Consider the following 12569-nt stretch of genomic DNA (forward strand, 5'->3'; position numbering starts at 1 on the left):
AGATCTTAGGAACTCTTCACAAAGGGACTTTTACTTGAGAAAGGAGTATCCTTTAGCCAGATTGCATTCTCTATAAATTATCGCTCAGTTTGGTCTCTAAAACGAGGTTCTATTCTCGTTCCTGGTACTTCATAGTACAAAAACATTACCTCATCCAAGGCATAACTCAATTGTCAACTCTAGATAATCCCATCTCAAGTAAACCCCCTCTTGACCCCACTCCTGGTCATACACTGTCCCAGGATAAGCGCACAGGCATTGTGGAGACAATTAATTGGTTCCCCATTAATCACGCCATCCCTTCACATAGTTTAAGAATAGGTAAAGACACATTCACATATGAAGACAATGTTCCATTCTGTCCTCTTCCCTTTCTGATATTCTGCATAGCACCAGGAACATGTAAAAGACAAGCCTGACCTCTCCCCTCTCTGGGCCCCAAGTGACTGAGCCCTAGCTGAGGGAAAAGTGCAACTGCCAACACTATAGTCCAACAGGATACATTCTAATGACAAGTATCTCACATAAACATATTATATAAATAAAACATCTTATTTATCTATGTTACCCAACAAATTCTGATTCATCCTCATTTGCGTCTCCATCACAACCCCACTTTTGAGCAGCTGATGCTATTTAATATGTAATTAAAGGGGAGGCGCCCTATTGGAAGGAGAAGCACTGAGACGGTTCAGACCTCTTCAGGGCCGTTACACACCCCCTCCCGTCACAAGACATTCTCAGACTGCTCACATAGTAGTGCTGCTTACATCCCTTTCCCTAGATGTACATTAGTAATGAATGTGATGAACAGTCATATCAATATGATGTATGGTATTTCATTAAATTATGTAATGAGACAGAAATTCAATGAACAATAATAACTAATGTTTTCTGTTTTACATGATCATTATTCATGACTCTCCATCTTGGATAATGGATGATCAGTAAAAAGTGAGTAATTACTTTTTTGTCTGTTTTGTTTATTGACAACCAATAACACAAGACAAAGAACAGACCAGAGTGTTAATCTGATACTATAAAAACTACAGGCCTTGTGAACAGCAGTGTGTCTTCTTCAAGGCTACAAATTAAATCAGTTTCTTTACGTTTATCAATATTCTCCCCAAATGTTCTCAAGGTAGGTTGGATTAAGATGTATAGATGTTCTTCAAAGTATCCAGAATTGTCACATCATAGATCTCCCACAATATATCTGCCATAGAGGTCAACATTTCACACACCAAAATTAAAATAGAATCATCTTGAATTTAGCTTGATGTCTTATTATGAAGCATTCAGTCATTCTCAGACTGCTCACATAGTAGTGCTGCTTACATCCCTTTCCCCAGATGTACATTAGTAATGAATGTGATGAACAGTCATATCAATATGATGTATGGTATTTCATTAAATTATCTAATGAGACAGATATTCAATGAACAATGATAACTAATGTATTCTGTTTTACATGATCATTATTCATGACTCTCCTTCTTGGATAATGGATGATCAGAACCAGGTGAGTAATGACTTATTTCTCTGTTTTGTTTATTGACAACCAATAACACAAGACAAAGAACAGACCAGAGTGTTAATCTGATACTATAAAAACTACAGGCCTTGTGAACAGCAGTTTGTCTTCTTCAAGGCTACACATTAAATCAGTTTCTTTACATTTATCAATACTCTCCCCAAATGATCTCAAGGTAGGTTGGATTATGATGTCAGATGTTCTTCAGATTCTACTGAATGTATATTCCATAGAACCCTGCCTCCTGACACAATATCCTGTATCTGCCATAGAGCCCAATGCTGCTTATCACTAACAATGAACATAATAATTTGATCAGAGATAGGACAATAACAAAACAACATTATTTATGAAGTTAACCAGATCTCATTGGTGCCCACAGTCCCTACATGAGGGAGGCTTGAGTGACAGGAGAAATCTGATTGGGCCTGTTTGTTCTGTATATAGTGATGTAGTCTACCACACAGAACTCACCTCTCTGTTTTACACCATAGGATCAGGTTTGTACTATTTACAACAAGAGACTCGGGAGGACAAGCTGAAGAGGGAGGCATCAGCTGGTGAGCTTGGTAAGTATGAGAGAGTCTGGAGGAGAGAGGATTGAATCAGGGAACATGAATGATGTCATTCAGTTTTTCAGACTAATTCATTTGTAATGTATCAAATAGTCAATAGACCAGTTGATGATTGGTTCAGCTCAGATAACTGTTGACTGGAGGAAATAATTACTAATAATTGTACCACCTCCATCAAATGATAATGTCTTTATAGGCATACTATTGAATTAATTAATACACTACTTATTCAAACAACCAATTAAATATGTTAATTGCTCTCAGAGTTGAAGATGGAAAAAGAATTAAAAGAGAAATTAAGACAGGAGATGATGAAACAACTAGAGGAGAAAGACACACAACTGGATGATATGACCCAGGAAGTGAGAGAGAAAGAGAGACTCCTGGAGGAGAAGAACCAGATAATGGGACAGAGGGAGAAACTATTAGAAGAGAAAGAAAACCAACTGGAAGAGAAAGACAAGCAACTAAAGGATAGAGACATTCAACTAGAGGCACTGAGAAAGAACCTGCAGGACAAGAACAGCCAAGTAGAGAACTTCAGAGTCCTACTGCAGGAAAAAGACCTTCAACTAGAGGACAGGAACCACAGATTTGGAGAGAAGGACAAACTACTGGAAGAGAGAGAGAAACTACTGGAAGAGAAAGACAACGTACTGGAAGAGAAAGAGAACCAACTAAAGGAAAGAGACCTTCAACTAGAGGACAGAAACTATAGACTGGGGGAGAAGGACAGACTACTGGAAGAGAGAGAGAAAGTACTGGAAGAGAGAGATAAACTACTGGAAGAGAGAGACAAACTACTGGAAGAGAGAGACAAACTACTGGAAGAAAGAGACAAGGTGCTGGAGAGAAAAGAAAATGAACTAAAAGAGAGTAGACAGGAAGTAGAAGAGAAAGATAACCTACTAGAGGAGAGAGAGAAGCAGTTAAAGGAAAGAGACAAACAGCTGGAGGATGTCAACAATGAAAATGCTGAACTGGGTAAGATTATTCACACCATTAATACATTTAGTCTTCTGTACTTTCCTCGATTCTCAGGTTCTTGTCGACTCTCCACTGAGTTGTGAATATTGTTGTCCATCACTTCATACTTTCCCTCTGCATCATATTTCTGTCTAAAGTCTTTAACACAGAATTCAGATCCTAGTCCTCCTTTGTTATTTCAGCTCAACAGATATGTGATGTGAAGACTGAGGTAGAGAGACTGAGAAGAGAGATCTCAGCCCAGATGACTGGTGAGTGAGATATGTGATACTTAACATTTCAATAGAAACCCAGAACTCCCCTTCAGTAGGTCTATGTGCCTTCATGTGTCACTGAGGTAAATGTTCCCATTCTAAATGGTTGTTCTATTATTTTAGAACCTGGAGAGACGTCAGATACAGGTTCCATACTCCCAGTCAGGAGGAGACACAGCATGGATGATCCTCCAGACAGTGAGTTATCAATATTGTCCTGTTGTCTCCTACTGTTTCTAGTCTATAGTGGACATTCCTTCACTTAGTGAGTTATCAATATTGTCCTGTTGTCTCCTACTGTTTCTAGTCTATAGTGGACCATCCTTCACTTAGGGAGTTATCAATATTGTCCTGTTGTCTCCTACTGTTTCTAGTCTATAGTGGACCATCCTTCACTTAGTGAGTTATCACTATTGTCCTGTTGTCTCTTACTGTTTCTAGTCTATAGTGGACCATCCTTCACTTAGTGAGTTATCAATATTGTCCTGTTGTCTCCTACTGTTTCTAGTCTAATCTATATTTCACTATGATGTGTAATGTATTTGTAGTTTGTTTATACTATGTTTTAAATGTGTCTCTGATGAGTCAGTATGTTGACCAGTTCTCTATGTTGTGTTACAGTGGGAGGAGAGACCTCAGATACAGACCCCACACCTCCACCGAGGAGGACAAACAGCATGATGTTACCTCCAACATCTAGTGAGTTATGGATGTAGATTATATTATATTTGACTCTGTTGTACATCCTCCAGATAGTGAGTTATGGATGTAGATTATATTATATTTGACTCTGTTGTACATCCTCCAGATAGTGAGTTATGGATGTAGATTATATTATATTTGACTCTGTTGTACATCCTCCAGAGAGTCAGTGTGTTGATCAGTACTGTGTGTTGTGTTGCAGTGGGAGGAGAGAGCAGCAGTCCAGACTCCCCAGTGTCTCCCAGTGTGTCTGAGCTGAGACTGGTGCTGCTGGGGAGGACTGGGGCTGGGAGGAGTGCAGCAGGAAACACCATCCTGGGCAGAGAGGAGTTTGGGGCCCAGGCCAGCCCCTCTGCAGTGACCCAGAGGAGTAAGAGGAGAGAGGGGGACGTGTGTGGGAGACGGCTGGTGCTGGTGGACACTCCAGACTGGTTCTGTCCTGGACTCTCTCTGGAGGAGATGAGACAGGATGTGGGGCTCTGTGTCCGTCTGTCTGCCCCGGGACCCCACGCCTTCCTCCTGGTCATACCAGTGGAGCCCTCTAAGGGGGAGGAGAGAGGGGTGCTGGAGAGAATAGAGGAGGTGTTTGGGGAGGGTTGTTGGGAACACACTGTGATTCTATTTACTCATGATGATGGCCTGAAAGAGCAGAGCATTGAGGAGTTTCTCCAAGCAGGAAGTCAGGACCTCCAGCAGCTTGTAGAGAAAAGTGGGAGCAGGTACCACGTCCTCAACATTAAGGACAGGGCCCATGGCACTCAGGTATCAGAGCTGCTGGATCAGGTGGAGGAGATGGTGGCAGGAAACAGAGAGAGATTCTACAGCAGTCAGACCTACCAGGAGGCAGAGACCCAGGTTAGAGAAATGGAGGGAAAGATCCAAAGAGAGAGAGGAGAGAGGAAACAGAGGGAGGAGAGAGACTTGAGAGAGAGGCTTCAGAAGGAGTTGCAGGACTCTCTGATAAAGATAGAGGGAGTGATCCAGGAACATGAGGGAGATATCAGAACACTCAGTGAAAGAACCAGTGAACTGGAGAGACAGGTGAAAGAAGAGAGGGATGAGGAGAAGAAAATAGAACTGGAGAGGGAGCTGAAGAGGGAGTCTGATAGGAGGGAGGAGATGGAGAGAAAGCTGGAGAGATTGAGAGAGAAGACAGAGAATGAGAGGAGGGAGATGGAGGAGAGACACAAACAGGAGATAGAGGAGATGATGGAGAACTATGAAGGAGAGGCCAGAGTTGAAGCAGAGAGAAACATGATGAAGATAGTCCTACCTGAGTTACAGAGGAACATGATGATCTCACAGACAAAGATGCAGAGGGAGTTCAGCAGACAGATGGAGGAGAAGGATAGACAGATGAAGGAGAAGGATAGAGCGATTGTGGAAAGGGATGGAGAGATACAGGGACTGATAGATAGACTGTGGGAGATGTGCAAATGAGTTATTGTAACTAGCCTGAAGAAGTGCTTGGATACATGGAGAGGTAGAAGAAGGGAGAAGAAGAAGACAGGGAGAACTGATGGAGATCTGAGGAATGTCTGGGTAGATGTAACCTAGTTCATCATTTCACTGAATTAGCCTGACAACGAGGTTAGAGATGAGATGACTTGTTCATGGAGGGATTGGAGAAGTTAGAGATAATCACATGATATTTATCTGACAATGTAAGAACAACGTGATAGTCTGTCCTGTGATGAGTGTCATGGTGGGAAAACAGGTCAGAATACTGTCTGATCCTGTCTAGAACAACGTGATAGTCTGTCCTGTGATGAGTGTCATGGTGGGAAAACAGGTCAGAATACTGTCTGATCCTGTCTAGAACAACGTGATAGTCTGTCCTGTGATGAGTGTCATGGTGGGAAAACAGGTCAGAATACTGTCTGATCCTGTCTAGAACAATGTGATAGTCTGTCCTGTGATGAGTGTCATGGTGGGAAAACAGGTCAGAATACTGTCTGATCCTGTCTAGAACAACGTGATAGTCTGTGCTGTGATGAGTGTCATGGTGGGAAAACAGGTCAGAATACTGTCTGATCCTGTCTAGAACAACGTGATAGTCTGTGCTGTGATGAGTGTCATGGTGGGAAAACAGGTCAGAATACTGTCTGATCCTGTCTAGAACAACGTGATAGTCTGTGCTGTGATGAGTGTCATGGTGGGAAAACAGGTCAGAATACTGTCTGATCCTGTCTAGAACAACGTGGTAGTCTGTCCTGTGATGAGTGTCATGGTGGGAAAACAGGTCAGAATACTGTCTGATCCTGTCTAGAACAACGTGATAGTCTGTCCTGTGATGAGTGTCATGGTGGGAAAACAGGTCAGAATACTGTCTGATCCTGTCTAGAACAACGTGATAGTCTGTCCTGTGATGAGTGTCATGGTGGGAAAACAGGTCAGAATACTGTCTGGTCCTGTCAACAACGTGATAGTCTGTGCTGTGATGAGTGTCATGGTGGGAAAACAGGTCAGAATACTGTCTGATCCTGTCTAGAACAACGTGATAGTCTGTCCTGTGATGAGTGTCATGGTGGGAAAACAGGTCAGAATACTGTCTGATCCTGTCTAGAACAACGTGATAGTCTGTCCTGTGATGAGTGTCATGGTGGGAAAACAGGTCAGAATACTGTCTGATCCTGTCTAGAACAACGTGATAGTCTGTCCTGTGATGAGTGTCATGGTGGGAAAACAGGTCAGAATACTGTCTGATCCTGTCAACAACGTGATAGTCTGTCCTGTGATGAGTGTCATGGTGGTAAAACAGGTCAGAATACTGTCTGGTCCTGTCAACAACGTGATAGTCTGTCCTGTGATGAGTGTCATGGTGGTAAAACAGGTCAGAATACTGTCTGATCCTGTCAACAACGTGATAGTCTGTCCTGTGATGAGTGTCATGGTGGGAAAACAGGTCAGAATACTGTCTGATCCTGTCTAGAACAACGTGATAGTCTGTCCTGTGATGAGTGTCATGGTGGGAAAACAGGTCAGAATACTGTCTGATCCTGTCTAGAACAACGTGATGTCTAGGTCAAATTCGGTTCAATTCAAATTCTAGGCCTCTCTACTGTATATAGCCTCACGACTGTATATAGCTTCTCTACTGTTATAGCCTCTCTACTGTAAATAGCCTCTCTACTGTATATAGCCTCTCTACTGTATATAGCCTCTCTACTGTTATAGCCTCTCTACTGTATATAGCCTCTACTGTATATAGCCTCTCTACTGTATATAGCCTCACTACTGTATATAGCCTCTCTACTGTATATAGCCTCTCTACTGTTATAGCCTCTCTACTGTAAATAGCCTCTCTACTGTATATAGCCTCTCTACTGTATATAGCCTCTCTACTGTATATAGCCTCTCTACTGTATATAGCCTCTCTACTGTATATAGCCTCTCTACTGTATATAGCTTCTCTACTGTTATAGCCTCTCTACTGTAAATAGCCTCTCTACTGTATATAGCCTCTCTACTGTATATAGCCTCTCTACTGTATATAGCCTCTCTACTGTTATAGCCTCTCTACTGTATATAGCCTCTACTGTATATAGCCTCTCTACTGTATATAGCCTCACTACTGTATATAGCCTCTACTGTATATAGCCTCTCTACTGTATATAGCCTCTCTACTGTTATAGCCTCTCTACTGTAAATAGCCTCTCTACTGTATATAGCCTCTCTACTGTATATAGCCTCTCTACTGTTATAGCCTCTCTACTGTATATAGCCTCTCTACTGTATATAGCCTCACTACTGTATATAGCCTCTCTACTGTATATAGCCTCTCTACTGTATATAGCCTCTCTACTGTATATAGCCTCTCTACTGTATATAGCCCCGCTACTGTATATAGCCTCACTACTGTATATAGCCTCTCTACTGTATGTAGCCTCACTACTGTATATAGCCTCTCTACTGTATATAGCCCCGCTACTGTATATAGCCTCACTACTGTATATAGCCTCACTACTGTATATAGCCTCTCTACTGTATATAGCCTCTCTACTGTATAAAGCCTCTCTACTGTATATAGCCTCTCTACTGTATATATCCTCTCTACTGTTATTTTCACTGTCTTTTCTACTGTTGTTTTTAATTTCTTTACTTACCTATTGTTCACCTAATACCATTTTTTAACTTAGAAATTGCACTGTTGGTTAGAGCCTGTAAGTAAGCATTTCACTGTAAGGTCTGTTGTATTCGGCGCACGTGACAAATAAACTTTGATTTGATTTGATATATTCCCATTTCAAATCAACATTCTCTGATTTCTGAACCCCCAACCATCTTTGTGGTTCCATTTGAAAGTTGAAATGTCAATATTATTCACATTTTAGTACAATTATCAGACAAAACATGATACCCACCCTATATTCAAGACATCATTTCTTTAAAAAATTAATTTAAAAAAATCGGGAAATTATCAAATAGTTTGACAACCTTGTTTGTACGCTTGATATCAATCTCAACCATTTATATTTTCCAGTGAGGATGACATGAATGAGTCATGGTATGGTGGGGCAGGTAAAAGGAGTCAACTTTGAGCACTTTTCTCTAATGTTTTGGCGTTCAGCTCCAAAAAGTCCCTTTCTGAGCACTTCTACATTACAATGGGAAAGTATGTTTGGACTGTTCCATTCAAATCTAAAGGGGGGAGTTAAAAAGTGATTCAATTCAAATGGATTTGTCCTAAATCATGTTCTCTGGTGTTGTAATTTGAATGATTTTATTAACTCCTGTATAGACAGGACTAGACTAATTACAGAATCTTTGCTCATTTAATTAATTTTACTCCTAGCCTATTGGACGCGCCACCTAATGTGAGGCGAATTAATTTGTTTTTCATAGGTGAGTCTTGATAAAAGTTAGAATTATGGGAGTGTACATGAACAGTTTTGTTTGTTGAAAAGAAGGGATATCTACATTCCAAACCTATTTCTGAAATGCTCGTTCTAACCATATTGAATTATAAAACGTTTTTTTTTTACCTTTATTTAACTAGGCAAGTCAGTTAAGAACAAATTATTATTTACAATGACGGCCTACCCCGGCCAAACCTGGACGACGCTGGGTCAATGGTGTGCGGCCTTCTGGGACTCCCGATCACAGCCGGATGTGATACAGCCTGGATAGACAGGAGTAGAGGACCACAAGGTAACGAGCATTAATTAGCATTAGGATGGTTGTCACATGGAATGTGGGGTTGGTTGTTACTACCACCTCCATTATAACCACATTATTCAGGGACGTTGCCACTGCCAGTAAACACTAAATCCACAGCTCTTTTGTTGCTATAAAGACCTCCCTTCCCAGGAAATACAAACACCTCTGTCTGACATATCAAAATGTAGTGTGGAGAGAGTTTGCCCATTGGAAAGACGTCTCCTTGACCACAGAATAGAATGTCGATTCCAGTTCAACATAGAAACCATGTAGAACTGTAGAATGTCATCATTCTAAACACATCTGTGAGACAATTAGCCAATTAGAAAACAATGTTTAAAGTGCATCTTCCTGATCATGTACTGTATATGTAAGGGGCAGAATACAGTTGTATTCCAGCCACTAGGGGGCACTCTGGTGAAGCCCATGGGAAATAAAGAAATATATAGTTTAACTGAACTGGGATAAGGGAGAAAAATGAACAAAAAGTGCTGTAAACTGCTGTTACATGTTCTGACATGATTAAAGGTCAAGTAAACAGTACCTTTCGTGTTGTAGTTTATAGTATAAGCTCATAGAAAGGGTAACATATACTGTACATCCGTTGGACAGAGGTTTCTGTGCTGTCTGGGTGTGTTCCCTCTCTCTCACACACACACACTGAGTAAAACATTAGGAACACCTCCCTCAGAACAGCCTCAATTCATTGGGACATGGACTCTACAAGGTGTTGAAAGCATTCCACAGGGATGCTGGGTGATGTTGACTCCAGTGCTTCCCACAAGTTGTGTCAAGTTGGCTGGATGTCCTTTGGTTGGTGGAACATTCTTGATACATACAGGAAACTGTTGAGCGTCATGGCGGGAGCCATGTTGAGCAGAGAGAAATGTAGGAGCAGGTATCACGTCCTCAACATTAAGGACAGGGCCCATGGCACTCAGGTATCAGAGCTGCTGGAGCAGGTAGAGGAGATGGTGTCAGGAAACAGAGAGAGATTCTACAGCAGTCAGACCTACCAGGAGGCAGAGACCCAGGTTAGAGAAATGGAGGGAAAGATCCAGAGAGAGAGAAGAGAGAGGAAACAGAGGGAGGAGAGAGAGATGAGAGAGAGGCTTCAGAAGGAGATGCAGGATTCTCTGATAAAGATAGAGGGAGTGATCCAGGAACATGAGAGAGATATCAGAACACTCAGTGAAAGAACCAGTGAACTGGAGAGACAGGTGAAAGAAGAGAGGGATGAGGAGAAGATAATAGAGCTGGAGAGGGAGCTGAAGAGGGAGTCTGATAGGAGGGAGGAGATGGAGAGAAAGATGGAGAGATTTAGAGAGAAGACAGAGAATGAGAGGAGGGAGATGGAGGAGAGACACAGACAGGAGATAGAGGAGATGATGGAGAACTGTGAAGGAGAGGCCAGAGTTGACGCAGAGAGAAACCTGATGAAGATAGTCCTACCTGAGTTACAGAGGAACATCATGATCTCACAGACAAAGATGCAGAGGGAGTTCAGCAGACAGATGGAGGAGAAGAATAGACAGATGGAGGAGAAAGGTGGAGAGGTGGAGAAACTGAGACAGAACTTGAAAGAAGTCAGGGAAGCTCACTCAGTATTGCAGAATGGACTGGAACGAGAGGGGAGAGGTCAGAGGGCACTGATAGGGTTGTTGGGCTGGGTCAGGAGAAACTCATCAAGTTGGCTTCTCCACAATCTGATATGAGTCACCATCACCGTCTATGTGTAGAACCAGACCAGGTCTTCTGTCCACTGTACCGTAGTGAGTGACAGAGAGAATACAGTAGACGGCACACGTCAAATGTGTGATTTATGACCCTATTTTATGGGTCACGTGTGTATGCCCATATATGGACATCCTGCAGGACATCCTGCCTTCTGTTGTCACGCTCTCTAGGGAGTGCCCATATATGTACGTTCTGTCAGGAAGTTCTCATGCTATCGAGTGAGTGTTTATTTAACCAGATAGTGCATCTGTTCCTTTGAAGTAAAGCTGTCATGATGATTGATATGTAGTGACCTCGTTGAACTGGGGAATGTGTTTGAACATTTGAAAGAGTATGGCCTCCCCTGTTGTAGTGAACTTAGGGCTGTTGTATATGACAACAGTAATGTCCAGGGGTATTGGACAGCCGCACTATAAGTAAGCGCTGTCAACACTACAATCGACCTCAATAAACCCCAGAACGCTAAAGAAATGAAACATGTATTTTGTGATCAGTGACACACACGTGATGACCGTAACAACGGAAGCAGGACCTTGGTTGACCGTAACAACGGAAGCAGGACCTCGGTTGACCGTAACATTTACATTACATTTACATTTAAGTCATTTAGCAGACGCTCTTATCCAGAGCGACTTACAAATTGGTGCATTCACCTTATGATATCCAGTGGAACAACCACTTTACAATAGTGCATCTAACTCTTTTAAGGGGGGGGGGGGGGGGTAGAAGGATTACTTTATCCTATCCTAGCTATTCCTTAAAGAGGTGGGGTTTCAGGTGTCTCCGGAAGGTGGTGATTGACTCCGCTGACCTGGCGTCGTGAGGGAGTTTGTTCCACCATTGGGGTGCCAGAGCAGCGAACAGTTTTGACTGGGCTGAGCGGGAACTGTACTTCCTCAGAGGTAGGGAGGCGAGCAGGCCAGAGGTGGATGAACGCAGTGCCCTTGTTTGGGTGTAGGGCCTGATCAGAGCCTGAAGGTACGGAGGTGCCGTTCCCCTCACAGCTCCGTAGGCAAGCACCATGGTCTTGTAGCGGATGCGAGCTTCAACTGGAAGCCAGTGGAGAGAGCGGAGGAGCGGGGTGACGTGAGAGAACTTGGGAAGGTTGAACACCAGACGGGCTGCGGCATTCTGGATGAGTTGTAGGGGTTTAATGGCTCAGGCAGGGAGCCCAGCCAACAGCGAGTTGCAGTAATCCAGACGGGAGATGACAAGTGCCTGGATTAGGACCTGCGCCGCTTCCTGTGTGAGGCAGGGTCGTACTCTGCGAATGTTGTAGAGCATGAACCTACAGGAACGGGTCACCGCCTTGATGTTAGTTGAGAACGACAGGGTGTTGTCCAGGATCACGCCAAGGTTCTTAGCACTCTGGGAGGAGGACACAATGGAGTTGTCAACCGTGATGGCGAGATCATGGAACGGGCAGTCCTTCCCCGGGAGGAAGAGCAGCTCCGTCTTGCCGAGGTTCAGCTTGAGGTGGTGATCCGTCATCCACACTGATATGTCTGCCAGACATGCAGAGATGCGATTCGCCACCTGGTTATCAGAAGGGGGAAAGGAGAAGATTAATTGTGTGTCGTCTGCATAGCAATGATAGGAGAGACCATGTGAGGATATGAC

General features: G+C 43.0%; 2 protein-coding genes across 2 annotated transcripts; both read left to right on the forward strand.

Moving 5' to 3' along the window:
- The first annotated feature begins 1708 nt into the window (after nt 1-1708).
- LOC129852978 (myb-like protein X) lies at nt 1709-8286 on the forward strand. The gene is made up of 6 exons (XM_055918588.1): nt 1709-2103; nt 2374-3093; nt 3279-3347; nt 3474-3548; nt 3972-4049; nt 4255-8286. Exons 1-6 carry the CDS (start codon nt 1884-1886, stop codon nt 5490-5492), a joined length of 2400 nt encoding a protein of 799 aa, XP_055774563.1. The 5' UTR covers nt 1709-1883; the 3' UTR covers nt 5493-8286.
- Nucleotides 8287-9846: 1560 nt separating this feature from the next.
- LOC129852984 (trichohyalin-like) lies at nt 9847-11690 on the forward strand. The gene has a single exon (XM_055918592.1). The coding sequence runs from the start codon at nt 9962-9964 to the stop codon at nt 10925-10927; it is 966 nt and encodes a 321-aa protein (XP_055774567.1). The 5' UTR covers nt 9847-9961; the 3' UTR covers nt 10928-11690.
- The last annotated feature ends 879 nt before the right edge of the window (nt 11691-12569 follow it).

This window comes from Salvelinus fontinalis, chromosome 4 (assembly GCF_029448725.1).
Source record: "Salvelinus fontinalis isolate EN_2023a chromosome 4, ASM2944872v1, whole genome shotgun sequence".
Classification (NCBI taxonomy): domain Eukaryota; kingdom Metazoa; phylum Chordata; class Actinopteri; order Salmoniformes; family Salmonidae; genus Salvelinus; species Salvelinus fontinalis.